The following is an 18,975-nucleotide window of genomic DNA, read 5'->3' as shown; positions in this document are numbered from 1 at the left end:
ATGTGCCACTAAGGAAAAAGTGATATCCTCAGACTTCACTCAAGAGGAAGAAGCTGCCAAGGTATTTGAGGTGGTAGATTCGGAAGAAGAAGATTTTGAAATATTCGACCAACCACACCCTATAGAATCACCAAGCAACACTTCCAGGCCTCTACCTTCCGCTCAAATCAATAGCAACCAAGAGCCAGCTTACATACCTGAAGCCATGGTGCTCCAACGTAAGAAGAACACCAGTCTCCTTGAGCAATTGGAGTTATATGCAAGGGGGTCCACACCCGAAGTAGCCGTCCAACCTTGACCCCCCATTCCTCTTCTTACCCATACCTCCCCTTCCGAACAGCCAGAAAAGAAGAGGAAGAGGGAAAAAGAGGGTAAAGAAGTATCCGAGGAATATGAGATTGCTCCTTCCAAAGAACCCAAGCCCCAGAGGGGGGGGGGGGGGCAAAAATTGCAAAAGAAGCACAAAGAGAAAATGCAATGGACAGTTCGGGAACAGAGATGGTTTCAGACCGCTGCCCCAGGGTCTCGATTTGGAACCCCTCACTCAAGTTGGATGGAGCCCTACTCCCGTTGGACTCCTCTATTAGGGACTTCCAAAAGGGGAAAACGGGCTATGTGGTTGACGCTCTAGAACAACCCCTACTCTTACCATAAGACATGGCCGACCTGAGGTCCTTAAAAAAGCATGAGGTCTTCTTAACTTTAAAGAGGGACCTGGCCATGGTATAAACTTTTACCTATTATCTCTCTCTTTTTCTTCTTCTTCTTTTCCTCATTTTTTTTTTTTTTAAAATGTAACTTACTGGCCTACCCTCACGCTATTACTTTCTTTCAGGCAATCGAAACAACAAACATTGCCAAGGAATGGGTAGACCATGCCCATGCTCAACTGAAGGACGAAAGGCACACCGAGTATCTGTAGTCAAGACTCTGGCCGTGGCCGAAAGAAAATAAAGGACCCGGCATAAAGTTTATCGAGGCAGATAGAGAGCGAAAGAGCACCAAAGCCGCTCTAGCCAATGCCGAGAAGCAAGCTAAAGATCAACGCCAGCAACTTCACCAAGCTGAGGAGCAAATGGTGATTGCTCGGGAATAGATTGAAGCTCAGAGAAAAGAGCTAGAGAAGAAAGAAGAAGCCCTTGCTTAGGCCGAGCAATCTGGCTATGACATCAGGATGATATTTTTAAACCTCATTTGTAGTTTTGTGAACAAATATTACCCAGTTCTTCTCATCAACTATGTTTTTTCTTTACATATTTAGTGTTTCCTTTTTGAATTTAAATGTTGCTCCATATGGCTTGTAGTTGCCAAAGTAATTTGATCATTGATTGTTGGACCATAGATACCTTTTCTCTTTGAATTTGTTGAAAGCTTTTAGTTTAGTTAATTAACAAGTTTTCTGATTATTAAGCATGAGACAGGAAACTTTCTTGGATTTCCAAATTTGTCAGATGGGGATGAATAAATAGGAAAGCCACAACTGTATCTGATAGATGGATATTGTAACGACCCAAGGAAAAGCGCTAGCCACATCTGCGCTATACCTCACAAGGACTAGTCACAATTGAGGCTCCTTGCAGTTGTTAATAAAGCCCAGTTCAACCCAGTAAATACCCGATGTGGGACTCATCACACACCCACACACATCACACAATCAATCAAATTGGGGCATCACAATAATTGTGATGCCCCAATTTGATTGATTGTGTGATGTGTGTGGGTGTGTGATGAGTCCCACATCGGGTATTTACTGGGTTGAACTGGGCTTTATTAACAACTGCAAGGAGCCTCAATTGTGACTAGTCCTTTTGAGGTATATTGCAGATGTGGCTAGCGCTTTTCCTTGGGTCATTACATATGGTATCAGAGCCGGCCCGGTAATCCCGTGTGGGCTCAGAGACACTACCCTACAAAGTGGGCCCTAACGAGGACGTTAGGGATTTAAGTGGGGGAGATTGTGATGCCCCAATTTGATTGATTGTGTGATGTGTGTGGGTGTGTGATGAGTCCCACATCGGGTATTTACTGGGTTGAACTGGGATTTACTGGGTTGAACTGGGCTTTATTAACAACTGCAAGGAGCCTCAATTGTGACTAGTCCTTTTGAGGTATAGCGCAGATGTGGCTAGTGCTTTTCCTTGGGTCGTTACAAATGGTATCAGAGCCAGGCCCTAGCCGGAAGTGTGGGCCCTACACGCGAGGACGCGTGTGCCCATAAGGGGGGTGGATTGTAATGACCCAAAAAGGGGGGTCTTGCATTCCATGGAATCCCACATCGCCTAGGGAAGCACATGGGGATGTGTTTATAAGGAATGACCTCCCTTCAATGTGTAGAGGCCTTTTCCCCAGCGCAACCTGGGGAAGAACAAAACCATGAGGAGTATGAGCTCCAAAGTGGAATATCTACACAGTTGGGGTGGGGTCGTTACAAATGGTATCAGAGCCATGCCCTAGCCGGAAGTGTGGGCCCCACACGCGAGGACGCGTGTGCCCGTAAGGGGGGTGGATTGTAGTGACCCAAAAAGGGGGGTCTTGTATTCCATGGAATCCCACATCGCCTGGGGAAGCACATGGGAATGTGTTTATAAGGAATGACCTCCCTTCAATGTGTAGAAGCCTTTTCCCCAGCGCAACCTGGGGAAGAACAAAACCATGAGGAGTATGAGCTCCAAAGTGGACAATATCTACACAGTTGGGGTGGGGTCGTTACAGATATGGGTCGACAAACCTTCTAATAGTGTGCTTCTTTCACGTGGTCACATTACCTTTTGAACTTTCTAATTTAGTTTGGTGGCTGAGAACCTTCCCTTCGAATTCTAAACCCTCTCCAGAATATTCGTTTTGTGATGTATTCCATTCTGATGCTTCCAGTTAATGCCAGTTATGCACATCAATGGACTTGCAAACGCACATGTTCCTAGTTGTGCATAGTTATTTTCTTGAGAATGTTTCATCCTCTCATGATATGTACAATTGTTATTTCTTTATATTCTGTGTCTGGTTTATTGCTATAATACTTCATCTTGATTTATGGTCTTTATTGATTTTGGCCTTTTGCCAGTCCAATTATGTTTTGGTTTTGACATTACTAAAAATGTACATAATTCTGTGGAGAATGAGACTTTATTTGAACTTACAGTACCAGTTCTTCACTTATTTCTTGCAAATTCTCTTGCTCTCTCCATCTGGAGGACAAAAGAATTAAGGAATTAGAGTTGAATTCTCTCCTTGTCAAGATATGAAATGATTCTATTTTTCAAAATCTGCAAATCATTTTGGGTGAGTCGATTTTTATCATCGTGGATAATAATGTACTGAGAAATCAATATTGTATGATATGGTTAGTTCTGGTTGGTTGGTCCTCACTTTTGGGCTAGATTTGACTCGGTACTTGCAATTTAGTGCATTCTATTCTTGGTTTCCAATTAATGTACACATGGTGGTCATGCAGTTAAGTCAAAATTGGACAACAAAATTGAAATCTTTGCGGACTTTTTTGTTGTTGTTGTTGTTGACGACATGAAATTGGAAACATAATTGTGTACTAACAAAACTTGCTTGGCCCAACTTCGTACGAATTCCAATTTAAATTTCTCGTCCTCCATCAATCCCCTGGTAGCCAATGATCCCTAAATACTCATGGGCACCAGAGTGGAAGTCAATAGAAAAGATTTTCTTTCTCAATCATTGTCCTTGCCAAATGGCAAGACTATGGAGCCTACAGTGGATGCTAGCATGACAAGAGAAGGGGGGGTTTGGGGCTGACTCCCACAATGTCCTATACTCATTCTTCTGTTTTTGGTTACAATGGGCTGACAACAGGGGCTGCCATGTCTTTCTCTTCAGCCATGTATCCTTCTGGCTCAATGCAATATATGGTGGATTCTAGAGGGACCCCTGTTGTTTTGGGGTCTACACCAGCTGTTCCACCTTCCTACTCTCAGCCACCGTTCATGGTGAGCATTGGTGGTGTACAATCAGGTCTAAATAATCCCGGGCCATCCCGTTCAAATTTTGATCTAAATTCAGGATTCATGATGGAGGGAGGGCATAGAGACTCAGGGAATTTGAGGCAACTTTTCATTCCTGGTCAAGGCAGGTCTGTGGAGGAGCATACGAGGACGAACTTACAACCCTCTTCAAGCTCTGGGGTTGGAGGGAAAAGGAAGGAACCTGATAGTGGATGGGAATCCTATCCGTTTAACTACAAACATCAGCAACCACCATGGAAATAGTCAGTGTTTTATTTATCTACGGTTCCTCCTCTCTTTCGATCAGTTCATAAATCCAACCAAGCGAATTGATGCTTACGTTACCTAAAATTATCCAGAATGGTAGGTCAGCCCATGGCTTTAGTGGGAGGGGAATTATTAACTGAATAAAGCTGAGGGCGTTGTGGATGTAATGTGATTCTTGTGATTAATTGCTGAAGGGAAAAAAATTAGGTCTATTGTTTTAATTTTGATTTACTTTGAATCTCCTTTTCTGGGTTTCATAGGTGGCCATTGCAATCATAGAAAGCTTGGTACATGTAGCTGTAATTTCTCTTCCTTATATATCACAGAAATTTATAGGAACTGGTCTCGTTTTACATTGTTTTATGGTGCTTATATTAAAGGTCACAGTGAGTTCGTGTGACATTTCATGATAAACACACAGAGAAAGTAGTTGCTCAAACTTAGCCTCATTTTATATGTATAATATATATCATTTTAGGCCCTGTCATGAACTCTGACCTTGATGAGCTCGAGGCTCAATTTGGTAAGTTTGAACTGTGGGCGAGAATTGGTTTAGTGGTCTTTAATCTCTTGATGGAGCTTTAAGAAGCGAAAAGAATCAAACTATTTTGTGGGTACCTTTGTGGTCTTGAATCACTTAAGAGAGTGCTTGTGTGTAATATAACTTGTCAGTTGTCATTCTCTCTCTTAAAAGTTACCTTGTATGCCAACCTTTTTTATTAGTGACACTAATTCCATTCTGCATGTGTATAGCATTGTAACCAAGTTGCATTGAGCAAGTATTAAAAATTGAATAATGCTACAGGCACAAACTATTTTACAACATTTTTACAAACTGCTGATATGGCAAATTCTTACTAGTTCTAATATGGACCCATCACTAATATCACATTTTTACTTGCAATAACTATTTGGAAAATACTAAAACCATATCAACAGTTTGTAAAAATGTTGTAAAATAGTTTGTGTCTGTAACATTACTCTTAAAAATTTAGTATTGTTCATTAAAATTATTTTTTTGAATGAACCAACTTTGAGCTCATTGCTAAATTATATTACATGTTTTAATTTTTTTTTGGTCGAAAAAACTCGAACTTATTTACAAGTTACTTGATTAACTTTTCTTTTCTTTTTTCTCATATATGGTAAACATAACGATAAAAGTTTTTTTTACCCCTTCATAAATCTATTAACTTATATTAGAATTGAAATTATATTACTAAAGTTAATTAGATGGAATGATTTTTGTCTATTAGCTTACAAAAATTAGATTCACCACTTGTATGGTTAAAAATTATCTGTAATCTTACCATAAAATAGACTATTTATGATATCAATAAATTACAATCAATTTATAATTTGATATCTTAATAACTTACATTTTAAATTTATATAATTCAATTTCAAGTCTATAAATATATTTTTAACATTTATACATATAAATATATAATATTATAAATTAATTAATTGGGTCTCACACTCATGGATTATGAGCTTCTCATAAATACATTATTATGTTTAAACTTAATTGGCTTTTTAGTAGTCATCCTAAACTTAACATTGAGCCTTTTATTTTTTTGGATATATCAATAGTTGGGATTGTGGGGATTAGAACCCTAGATTGTCTTGGTTGGAAACCAATTTGAGTAGTTGGGATTGTGGGGATTAGAACCCTAGATTGTCTCGATTGGAAACCAATTTGAGTAATAAGGCTCTTGAGAACTTTAGCTCAGCTTATTTGTTAAATAGACCAAATACAAACCAAACTCAGGCTGCCGTGAACAACTCAATTCATTTAAAACCCAACATGTGGACCATTGGATCAGGACAAAGCCCTTTTTTCCCCTTTACCCCTTTAGGCATGAACAGAGATGCCCAACCAGATTTGTAACTGGACAAGTATAAACAGAGCCCCTTTTTTTTACATTTTAGCATGGGCAGAGATGCCCAATTAGTTCTCTAACTGGACAAGTATAAACAGTAATTAACGCTTGTGCAGATCAAAACTCGAAATTCGAAAATAAAACACGAGTTTCTTATATGGATGAAATTAATAAACTCTTGGAAGTTTGGAACGCAACCTTCTTTCTTTAATGCTTAACTAATGGAACAACAACACTACATCGAAATAATTTATCACAAAAATGAAGGGGAGCCAACTGGATCAGCTAGTTGCTACAGTAACAATGTCTTCCTAAAGCAGCAGGACCCCTTTCCTATCCCCAACCCCAAAAATGCAAATGATATTTGACACAAACTACTTTTGAATCTGCTACCTCTTCTATAAAATGGGTTACAAAGATAAATATATCACTGTCCACCAAATGCACAATTCCCGTTGACAGCTTGTTCTCTCACATAAAGTTAGATGCCGAAGGAAAACTTAGCCACCAGCTTCACTTCATAGTTCTACTTGCGCTTATACCTGGGAAAAAATAGTTGGAACAAAAGTAAGTATTTTCTTCCAAGAATGGGCTCACATTGAGCATTTGCAGTGCAAAGTCAAAATGAGAGAGAAAACTTGCAACCCTTTATCATGCTTTGATACCAAATTTGATACAGGGCAAACTAGAACAATACAACAGGAAAATAAAAGATTGAGAATCTAGATGTCAACACCTAGGCCTGCTTAAGGTTAGCATCAAGCATAATAAAATCATTAGGAGACCTAGGGTTGACTAGAGCCGGCACCAGACCACAGATAATTTCAATAGAAAATTTATTCATCAAAATAATCCCCCTTTGATAGGAGCTCAATACTTTTCTTATATAAGAGTATTAAACCATAATTCTAACTAGTGTAGAAAACCCTAATTACCTTATAAAAAAATAACCTTGCTTCTAGAAATTAAAAGACTAATAAGTAATAACCTAATAAACTACTGGACCTAAAATAAAAATATAATTGACCAATAGAAGTACAAATTGACTTGCAAAATAAAATAAAACTAAATTAAAATAATTTTCTCCTTGAGCCTCCCATATCATTGTTCTTAGCATAAAATATTTGCAAATCATACATACATACATGAAATACATAGGCCACAAACACACACATATATACATACATACATAAGATCAAAATCAACCGCGGAAGTACTGTGCAATGGGATTGTAAGCTAATTTATACCTTGACTTGCTCTTAAATGAATGTTTGGACTTTTTCTTGCCTGGAACAGAATTTCTTTTCTGCTTTTTCTCACTCATGTCACTTTGAAATAGCTCCTGCATCTCTCTTGTCCTTGATTGTTGTCTTTGGTTAGGACGTTCAGATTTCTTGGTGTTCTTCACAATCTTGCCTGTATCTAGTGCCTTCTTCACAGCCTTCACTGCTTTTGCCCGTCGGTAACCCAGTTCAACAAGGGACAATCCAGTCTTTTCATTCTTGTTTTTATCATTACCCTGCAGTTCTTACTTATTAAACAGTGTGTGCCACCTTATAACAAACTTGACAAAAACACCTCAACTTAAAAAGTTAAAAAATATATATTAAAAAGAGAGAGAGAGAGAGAGAGAGAGAGAGAGAGAGAGAAAGAAAAGGAAAAAGTTGCGGGGCACAAATCCATCAATTGAAAGAGCAATGGAGGCAATAGTGTGCACACAGAGATGGGAATTCCCTTAGACCATCATGAGCTCAGATGTTGACTTCATAAAGATCAACAAGCAGAAGATATGTAGAAGAAAAAAGACAGCAAAGTCTGCCAAAGTAGCATATAGATGATGTTCATATATGACATTTAAGAATAATACAATCATATCTTCAATTTAATGTCATGCCTAATAAACTCTGCAGGTAGCAAGGATGAAACCAAAATTTGAACAATAATAGCAATCAAAATCAATCTAGCACAATCTTCTTTGTTGTTCAGGTTACTATAACCAATTGCCTTGACAAAACATTCTTAGATTATTAAGATTACAAATAGATTGAGCCATCCAATTGTCCCAGAAATATTCAGATTCTTATTAGTTAATACAGATACTCCATGTCACTAAACGCTGCTATAAGCTAAGATTATGAGAATAGTTCAATATAGATGGAAAAAAATTAACACAAAAAGTAAAGGAGAACATACTTCTAATTTTTTCATTTGATTTTCATCCTCCAGAATTTCTCTAGCTGCTTCCAATTTTCGACGCTTCTTCCGGGGCAAATTTTTCTACTCAACATATACCAGTTAAGAACATTAGTCATGTTGTATATCAACTAAAAGTTTTCATCTATTTTTTTTTTTTTTTTTTTTTGATAGGTAAAAGAGAGAGGTAAAAGGATAAATTAATTTTAGATGAAAAGTTTTCATCTAAAATTATTAAATTAACAAATAATCTCAAATTCAAGATAATAAGCACCTCATGCTTTCGCTTCCTTTTTTCTTTCATTTTGAGGTCTTCAGCTTCTTGTGCACTGATTACCGCTTTTCCAGAATTCGTTTCTTTTTCCACAGGTGCCTGTCAATAAGATCACAGAGTCAGGTTTTAATCAGTTAAAACTCCAATCCAAGATAAAGTGTTCAGATTAAGAAAAGAACAAAGTCATTTAGAAGAGAGGATTCCACTGGAGATAAGATGGTACATTGGGAAAGGAAAAGATAAATAGAGAGGGAAGGAGGGAGGCAGGTAGTAGAGAGAGAGAAACTAGAAAAATGGGATACTTAAGAGATAAAGAAACTAGCTCAGCTTCCGCATACTCTTTGACATGGAAAGAACCTCTCACATTGGAGGTCCTTTAAAATAAAGGATTATATAAATTCATTAAAGAAAAGAGGTAATACTCTGTCTAACAAGCAAAGACTGAATGGCACTATGAATATTAAGTGGGTAATTCAACAAAAAGCTCTTTGTATAAGCAGGTTGGAAAAATAACTTCATCATTTGTATTTGAGAGAAGCTTTTCTGGGGTCCCAAATTTTTTTTTAATCATATAGCAGTAATCAAGTTTTTTTATAAGAATAATTTTATTAAAAAAAAAAATACTACATCATGACAACAGACACAAAGAAGCCTAAAGAATTACAACAAAAAGGAAGAGACAATGAATGAAACAATGGAATTAATATGCGTAAAATCCCATGCACGAAATATCAGAGGAAATTGAGAATGACCAAGATGGTTCCAAATTGGCAATGTGAAAGCCATTGTCAATAATATAAAAAGATGTCCGCCCATTTATGCACCAACTTATGTATAAGTACAGATAAACAATTTCCTTTTGGGGAAAATTGAGAAGCTAAGAATAATAGAATATATATGTATGTATGCAAATTTGAAATAACCTTCGATGCCTTCGCAACAAGCCTTTTCTCCTTTTCGGTAACAAACCAGGTTTTCTTGGGCCGTGAATATATTTCCTCCCTATATGCAATCAAATTTTCTGCCTGCATGCACCATAGAAGTTCACCAATTAATGTTAAGCTTGAACAGAAATCATCTTAAGAATAATTAATGATTAGTCAAGCATGTAAAGTATATATATATATATATATATACATATGATCGCTGCTTTGGAAATGACAATACAGACTTTCCAAACAATGACTTCGTCAAAATAATAGAAAATGTCATTAAAAGTAGTACAACTGAACTGTATACTCATGACATCAAACAAAAGCATCACATATGTAAAATCACATACCCTTGATACTTCCATTTCAGCTTTTCTTAGGGTTCTCTCTTCCCTGTGTGTAATTGAAGTCAATTATTGCAATGCAATGAACAATAAGATGAAAATTTTTATAATGAATATACTAAGACCTCTCTTCTTCAAGAATCTCAGCCACTTGATCTTCCATTTGCTCAATTATCTCAGACCACTTGGTTATTGATTGCTCTGCAACAGTTCGACTTCTCAGCTTGGAACCAGCTTTTTTAGCCTATCAAATTGAAATCATCACTAAGGTAAATCTTATTGAGGATTTGTCAGAAGCATCAATTTCTTATTGCCTTCTTTTTTCCTCAATTGTTGTTGTATGGGAGAAGCATCAATGTAATTCTCAAAAAGGGACATCTGTTTTAGAATAATTTTGTAATTGATATAAAAGAAACTATGAAGCGCAAAACTTCTAATGTGGATTTTCAGATTGGAGTTTTACATACAAAGTTTGTAGATTATCAAATAGTTGAGCCAAAATAAGATTAAAAGCAAGGTCAATTTATAAAATTGAGAAATTTGAAGCTGGAGTATTATCAAGGAGCAAGATTTATAATAAAGAAAATTATTTATAAAATTAAAAACAAAACAAGACAACGTTTGTGGTAAGATTTCGTATGAAGTAGAAATGTTGATTAATATGAATTGAAGATAATATCAAAAGAATGATGAAGAGAAAAAGAACAATAAAAAATGAAAGAGAATTTTCTAATAAATTTACCAGATAATTATGAGTCCACCTCATTGTTAGTATTGTAAATACTAAAGTATTGTCCTACTTAAATCTAAAGAACGAATGAAACAAATTTCAAAAGATTATAAGAACCCTAATATGATATGAGGAAGAAAATGATGCTTACAATGTCTTTCAAAAGAGATCGGTCATTATCTGTAACAAATGTAACAGCATATCCTTCCCTACCAGCTCTTGCTGTACGACCAACACGATGAATATAGCTGCACAAAGGACCCCCACCCCCCCCAAAAAAAAAAAATGATTTCATCAGTATGCAGAAAGTGAGCCTCATGCCATCACGTGCATATCACCATCTGGCAACATCAAGAAAGTTTAACCTACCTTTTATATTCCCGAGGACATTCATAATTTATAACTGTTTGAACACCTATGATATCAAGTCCCTACAAAAGACGATCAGAAAATATAGTCAAATAACGAAACAGTTCAATATTATCCAGCTTTTTTGTACCTCTGGAATCTTCTATTTATGCCTAAAAAACGCATGAGCAGAGGAAAAGAAAAGAAGAAATGTAAAGGACTTAGAAATTCATCCATTAACTTAAGAACAATGTTTAGCTACAACCCAGTTTGGAGTAAAGGTGGCAACATTATAAAGTGGCACCAGTTTAACAGTCAAATTGACAAACACGCGGTTAATTCAAATTTCTCTCTATGTCAGTTCCTCCCCCAAAACCTGCCATCATCACATCAACCCCATCAGTTTTTACCTTAGTCACCAGGTAGTTTATACCTGGTGAGAGCCAATTTAGGCTGGCAAGGCACGTTGAAGAGATCAATTGCATCCTTTAAAAGCTTAAATTATTTGAGAGCTAGTGCACGTATCCAAGCAAGTCGCCCCAAATGCACTCAGTTGTTACCAAATGATCTCAGAGGGTAAGGCATTAGAAACTCAATGAAAGTTTCAATGGAATTGAGATTATTGCTTTCAGACTGGAATTTTAATGGGATGCAAGAGTGGAGAGATTGAGATGGGCTTGTCAAAGCACCTGCTGAGGTAAGAAACCCCATTATTATCACATTTTCCATAACGTTTTTTTCTTGAATTAAAGGGGCACTTCTTTTCTTCACACAAGTTTATCATATTTTGTAGATTAATATCGAATAGGAATTGAGAAGCTGGTTTCCTGAAGATTTCTCTAGACAATTATCCCCACTTAGGCTACCAGATCAAAACCCAGCTTCATCATCTTCATCACTATCCATGGATAGCCCCAAGTACTCATCCCTTTTATTCAACATTCCAAGCAGGGGTGACCAGCAAAGAGAGCATAGGGTGGTGGAGGTTATGGAGGAGAGAGAGAAGGGTCTTGGGTACTGGAGTTTGGAGAGAGAGAGAGAGATTTGAGTTAATGGGTGGGAACTTTTAATGTTAAACTTAACTGTTAAACTGGTCATGTGCATCTCACATGACCAGGAAATGTTTCACTTTATAATGCTGCCACTTAGCAGTTGGAGGAATCTCCTCCAAACCGAGTTGTAGCTCAACTTTTTCCTTAACTCAACACACTCCCCCCAACCCCACCCCCCCCCCCCCCCCCCAAAAAACCCCAAAAAAAGGCTGAGCAGATGAGGGAGGGGAGATAGGTTACTACAGTTGAATATAGAGGCATGATTTAAGTAAAAAATCATGGTAGCATGAGAGTGCTTAGAGAGAAGAAGATAAATAAGTTTGAGAATTTGTTCTCACACGAGCAGCTACATCAGTTGCAATCAAAAAGTCGACTTGCTGCTTTCTGAAAAGTTCCAAAGCCTACACAAACAACAATAAGTAAAATTCACAAAACCGAAAAGATCAAAAGCTCATAAAAGCAAGCAAGGAAAAGCATTCTCCAACGGACTTCAAAATTTTAGTACCATAAGAAAATAGGATGGTTATCTTCACTAAAGAGTAATGTAATTAATTTGGATAAAAACAAAATGGCAATTTATAGAAGCTACCCACATCAAGGCGCTGGATTTGGGTAAGATTTTAGCACCATAAGAAAATAGGATGGTTATCTTCACTAAAGAGTAATGTAATTAATTTGGATAAAAACAAAATGGCAATTTATAGAGGCTACCCACATCAAGGCGCTGGATTTGGGTAAGATTTCCATGAAGCTCAGTAGCTTTAAGGCCAGCTAATCCAAATAGAATCTTAAACCTATGTGCAGCCTGTTTTGTTCCGCTGCAAATACCAATAGAAATTCATTAACAACTCAAGAAAAATCAATTGATCCAAAACACTTAACATTTCACGTTGATGTAATTGATAAGCCTCTGGTACTTTCTTTTTTTCTTTTTTTGAAGCTTAGGAGCACTGGTATGATAGATTGTATGTACTCAATACAAGACTTTTAATTGACTGTAATTAGGAAAAAGGATTCATGACATCCCACCCACCAGACTGTCACATGGAAAAAGGTTTTACTCAAAATGTGAAATCCCTAGAAAATCCAAATGATGTTAAGTTTTGGTAGACCACAAATTTAGAACAGGATCCTTCTTTTTCTTTTTCTATTTTTCACCCTCCCATATTTTAAAATAGGGTCACATTTCTGCATAATATCAACATCTCCCCCACAATAAAAATATTTTCATTTTCACAACAATATTTTAGTAAATATCAGGATGCTGCTTTATATGCATTTATGCCAACATCAAGATTGCCTACTAAGATATATTATAAACAACAAACAAAGTCACCATTCATACAAGAAAATGAATGTTAACTGCACATAGCAGTAGTAAGAACCTGAAGATGATAACTTTGGAAGTAAAAGTCTTTGAGCACAATGCAAGAAGAACTGCTTCCTGATTTACTTCACGCATCCGGCGTATCCTAACCACCCTACATGACAAAGTCATAGTCCTTTATGAATTAGAAGGAAATGTAGGATAAGGCTGCCATAAAAACTATAGATGATGATTAATACAATATCTTCTGTTCAACATAGGCCTCTGCTTGAGATTCATCTTAACTAAAAAAGTATATAAGCATAAATAAACATATAATTAGATTCATCTTAAGTGGAGCAAGAATTTATTAAAGAATTACTCCTGAGTCAAAGTTTGTGGCAGTGTTTTGGATGGGTCCGCTGAGAGGCGCGAGGGTTTGGTCAGAGAAAGCTTGATAAGCTCATCAACTTCCTCGGTCATTGTAGCTGAAAATAGCATGGTCTGCCTTCTTTTCGGACATAGACGGACCTGTTAATGAATTATAAATGAGAACTTATGTTAAACAAATCAGAACATACAAAAAAAAATAAAACAGTTTATTCTTTTTTTTTTTTTTTTTTGATAAGTAAAAAAAAAAGTTTATTCTATATTTGAACCTTTTGAGTTAAAAAGGACAAAAAGATACCAGCTCACGAATTTCAGCACTAAATCCAAGCTCCAGAAGGCGATCAGCCTCATCAAGGATTAGTACCGCAAGATCTTCCAAATCCACAGACACAGAATTGCGTAAATGATCTATCATGCGTCCTGGAGTGGCCACAACAATATCAGGCATTGATCTCAAGGCTGCCTCTTGCACCTAATATAGAAAGACATCACTTCAATATTCCCGGTGGAAACAGATAAGCTATCAAGTACAATACATCCCCCCTTTTTATTATCAGTTAATAAATTGTTCTAAATGGTGACACACATTGGGATTTTAACCACAACCTTGTATTTATGTTTAAGATTGAGATTTTCCTTTTAGGTAAAGATGCAAACTAGCTAAGTTGACTAATTTTAAGTATAACTGGAACAGTAAACAGAGATAATCTTTTTAGCCCTGGAAGTTATTTGTAGCATACCACTATTTCGTGAAGTTCAAAAACAAAACAATAATCTTAAAACCCATATTCTTCTTTATTAATTTCAAAAAGGCCTGAATTTCAATTTATTGAAATCTACATATAAATAACCTTAGACTAATTTTTCATTTGTTGAATAGATTTAATTTCAAATGAGTTGAACAAAATAACAAAAGACAAAAAGAAAAAAGGGATTTACTGAAAGCACTGTGGGTGCAGGGACACCTCATACCAGGTGTTCATAAATCAAAACATTAATGAGATTCATGATCAAACCTTTGTCGAAAGCCCACCAACAACCAGGCAACATCTGATGTCAGTAAATTGAGCAAGTTTCTCTATCATACTGTGAACCCTGCACGATGACATCAAAATTTGATTGATTATAAATTAAAGATCAGAACCAAACCAGGTAAGCAAAAAGGTCAATTTTCTTCTCCTTTTTTTCAGTCTCTTTGACAAACCAGATAAGATAATATTTTCCAGAGAAAATTTTCCCTCAGGCTTGTATGAGACTGACCCATGGGCCTTGTAATGGAAAATGTTATCTAACTTGGACTTGAGATGTAAAGTGGTGTCTCAGAATTCATAATTCAAACGTTGTTTCATAATCATAAAAATAAATTTGAGGCAAAAAAATATGAACCACAAACATTGACCATTACTTCTCAAACAAAAGAAATTACCAGGAATAATTTAATACACTGCATAAGTAGATAAATCTCTTCACAAAAATGCAAGTACAAGTTGATTTTAAGCAAGGATTTAGCGCATCCAAAACTTCAAAGGTAAAAAACACAACATGAACATGCATACAAAAACATAGAAAAATGCTACCATTGGGTATCTCTAAACGTCCATTTCTGTTATTCCTCATGCCTACTATTACAATTTTTTTTTTTTTTAACTTGCACAAACATTAGCTAGGTCTTGAACTTGGAACCTCATCATCCACCTTACTCTTACAAGAGAAGAAAGGGCCATTTGAACTAGAGCTCTCTGGCATCTACTATTACAATTATTAAAATTAAACTTGACATGATATAATTCATCCTAATTCTAAACCCACTAACCCTTTAGCTTACAAATCACCAGTTCACAGTCTAATGTAAACCACTGTTTCAGGTTTATTAATTAATATTACATCATTAGCATAAAAGAATTTAAAATTAAAAATTGCCTCTCATTTTTAGAAATAAAAAATAAAAAATTTGGTCCCAATAGTAACCAAATGGATGATTTGGAGACACAATCTAAAGCTGCCACAGCCAAACTGAACTTCATACACCATTTATGCACATAACTACAAGAAACAAGTCACTAGAAACGAGAAAAAAAAAATATATATATATATATATATATATATTATCAAGATTTCCTAGCATGACAACCAAGTACACACAACACTATACTCAACAAACTTCACTTTCAAAACCTTCTGCTATTATGCATACTTAAAAAGCAAAGCATAAAATTGGAACATCTATATAATGGATTATTCATACTTAAAAGCATGACCAAAATGGAAACAACAAGACTACAAGTTCTCTTATAAAATAGCTTGCTATATGAAAAATGAATAACAAATAGGACAAAATAACACTTACTGAACTGCCAACTCTCTGGTTGGGGTAAGAATAAGAACCCTTATCGCTAGCACACGTTTTGGACGAAACAGTAATCTCTCCAAAGTAGGCAACGCAAAGGCAGCCGTCTGCATAATGGAACAATTGTTAAACCATAACTTCAATTGAACTATATACTAACATCAAATTTCACTCGACGAGTTTGTATTTGTATTAAAATTTCATCCTATGCAAATCATGGCATTGAAAGAAAAATTTACCTTCCCGGAACCAGTAACAGCACTCCCACATATATCACTCCCATTCATTGCTAACGGTATAACCGCCGACTACAATCATCAAAACCGTAAAATTCAGCAAACCTAAATAGCATACATACAAACGCATATGAAGAAATAAGAAATGGAATAACTGATTAAAAAGAAACCTGAATTGGTGTAGGCTTACTATACCCCAAAGCCTCGCAAGCACGAAGCAAAGGACGCGATAAATTCAGCTCAATGAATGAAATGGCACTGAACGAAGCTCTGTCAGAAGGCACATAGAACGATTTAACGTCGACGGCATCACCAGTCTCTTTATCCTCATCTTCAATCCTATCCTCTTCCTAAATGCACAAGCACAGAGAAAGTCAAGTTGATATAACAGATTTATCAAATTTAGGGATTAAAAGAGAGAGAAAATTGGTACTAACTTCTTGTTTGTTGGAATCGGATTCAGAGTCATCGTAGTTGGGAATGATAGGAATAGTGCGATTTTGGAGTGCTTTGGTGATTTTGAAATCGATGGAGGTTGTACTTTTACGGGCATGTTCCTCAGCTACTGATTCGTAGTAGGGAGCAAAGTCCCATGGAGATTCTGTCTTCTTATTCAATAGCTGTTCTTCTTTATCTTCGTCTTCTTCTTCTTCTTCTTCTTCTGGTTGAAAATTATCGTGTTCTTCGTCGCTAGAAGTTTCGAAAACAAAAACTGGAGCCATAGGAGATGGCTGGAGAGTGTAGAAACGAGACAACGAACGTTTTTTTTATTGATGAGGGCGAGAGTTTAGAGTTTGGGATTAAAGGCAGCTAAGTTTATAGTTATCACCTTATTATGAGTAAATCTCAACCCACCCAATTACAATGAAAATGACCTAAATAATCTAAAATCTTAAAAAATGACCAAAATATTAAACAAATTTCTTATACTTTCCCACACTTTCTCACCTAGCAAACAGTTAAAATCTACTAAAAATTAAAAAAATACAGAAAAGCCCTAAAAAATCATGAAAGCCATACAAGAAAAAGCGGAGCCACCGTCGAAACCGGCCTTCGCGGCGGCGCCGTTACTGACGGAACGTCGACGCTTTTTCTTGGCACCGTTACCCACTCCCTCTCTTCTCTAACGAAGCTACTGTGTCTTCTCTGATCGGCAGAAGGAAACCCGAAGCTCAGATTCTCGGCTACTATGAAACCGTCGTTGTCTTCATCTAGCTCTAGAGGAAGCACTTGCTCGCTACCTGCCACGTCCGAATCTCCACCGGCGACTTTCCGTGACCGGAAGCTGAAAACGACGTTGTGGATTTCGTGCTCAAAGAGAAGCACAGAGAGTGAGGGAAAGAGAGAGGCTAGGGTTTGAGTAGAGAGAAGAAGATGATGGCTAGGTTTGAAAAGAAACACTGAAACGGGCTGGGTTTTTTTTTTTTTTTTATAAATTATGGGGAAGGTTGAATTAAATTTGGGTATATTGTTTTTGGATATATTAAGTTTAATGGGAGAGGGTGTGTTTAGTTAAAACCTAATAATCACTTGATCTAATTGGGATGATGTCCATTTAATCCAATTAATAATTGGATGGGTTTGAGTTTAATTAAAATTGATGAGTTTAGGTGGGTAAATGGGTTTGAGTTTATTTTGCCACCCTTAATAAACAGTGATATTTAACTTTTATCTACCCACTTTGGTTCATAGACATTATATCAAAAACTCATTGGTTCTAGGGGGGAATAAATGAGAATTAAATTGAAACCATCAAAAAATACTCCAAACTTACAAAAATAATTATAATAATCTTGAAATCTCCAAAATACCTTCAAAACCTCAAATATGATTGAATAAACCATAAAACTAACAAAATGACAAAAATATTCCAAGTGACCACGATATACCTCAAAACTTTGGGGGAAACGTTACTAAACTTTTAAAAATCACACAAAAGCAACTTTCAAGTGTCTGACATTTCAGTATTTCTAATTACTTATGTGAATATGTAATTAGATAAATTCGTGGATTGGCTCCTATATAAAACTAATGGGTTGGTGGTAATGGATATTATTATTTAGCTTATAACTTTTATTACTTTTTTTAGTTGTTGCACTCTTATTTGGATAAAGTGATTGTGCATATAAATATAATTTTCATATAAATTATTTTTAAGGTTGGTTTTAGTTGCATTATATTAATATTTTGGGTAAATTTCAGTAAACTACTCTAAGATTTAGGCTAATGTTAATCAAGTCCAAAACTTTTCAAAAGTGAACAATTTGGTCCCTCAACACAATTTAGTCCTTAAAATCGTAAGTCACCATTACTTATTCTCAACCTTTCTACTCTCTCATACCTCTATGATTCTTTCAAACCATTCTCTTCTCTCTCTCAAACCTTTCTGATTCTCCCTCTCTCTCATGCTCTCTCTCACCCATGGTAGCTGAAGACTCCTTCTCTCAAGCTTTAGCCATGGCCGAAACTCATGTTTTGCCACTACAATCTTGCACTCTCTTTTCAAATTAGTAGCCATGGAGACAGTTGGCTAGGGATTTTCAAGCTTCGCTTCACCACTGATGTTGTTGTTGCTTGTTGACAACTTTGATTGAGTGCCACTAGCGTTAGTTTTTGGTGCTCCATAGCCATGGAAGAGAAAGTTTACATTTGTGTTTCTGTTTGGGTTTGAATTTTCTTTTGTGTTTAGGTTTGTGTGCCAA

The 18,975-nt window shown here is 36.2% G+C and overlaps 1 protein-coding gene across 1 annotated transcript; it reads right to left on the bottom strand.

Annotated features, from left to right (window-relative positions):
* Nucleotides 1–6,306: 6,306 nt before the first annotated feature.
* On the bottom strand, nt 6,307–17,698 carry LOC126709894 (DEAD-box ATP-dependent RNA helicase 28-like). The gene is made up of 19 exons (XM_050410260.1): nt 16,711–17,698; nt 16,444–16,623; nt 16,277–16,345; nt 16,038–16,144; nt 14,707–14,785; nt 13,989–14,162; nt 13,683–13,831; nt 13,380–13,475; nt 12,710–12,812; nt 12,333–12,395; nt 10,964–11,025; nt 10,746–10,842; nt 9,990–10,108; nt 9,871–9,913; nt 9,512–9,613; nt 8,589–8,687; nt 8,315–8,398; nt 7,369–7,640; nt 6,307–6,663 (listed from the first exon to the last, which is right to left on the bottom strand). Exons 1-19 carry the CDS (start codon nt 16,993–16,995, stop codon nt 6,648–6,650), a joined length of 2,199 nt encoding a protein of 732 aa, XP_050266217.1. The 5' UTR covers nt 16,996–17,698; the 3' UTR covers nt 6,307–6,647.
* Between the last annotated feature and the right edge of the window lie 1,277 nt (nt 17,699–18,975).

Source organism: Quercus robur, chromosome 12 (genome assembly GCF_932294415.1).
Source record: "Quercus robur chromosome 12, dhQueRobu3.1, whole genome shotgun sequence".
Lineage (NCBI taxonomy): Eukaryota > Viridiplantae > Streptophyta > Magnoliopsida > Fagales > Fagaceae > Quercus > Quercus robur.
This window is presented reverse-complemented; position numbering and strand designations above follow the sequence as displayed.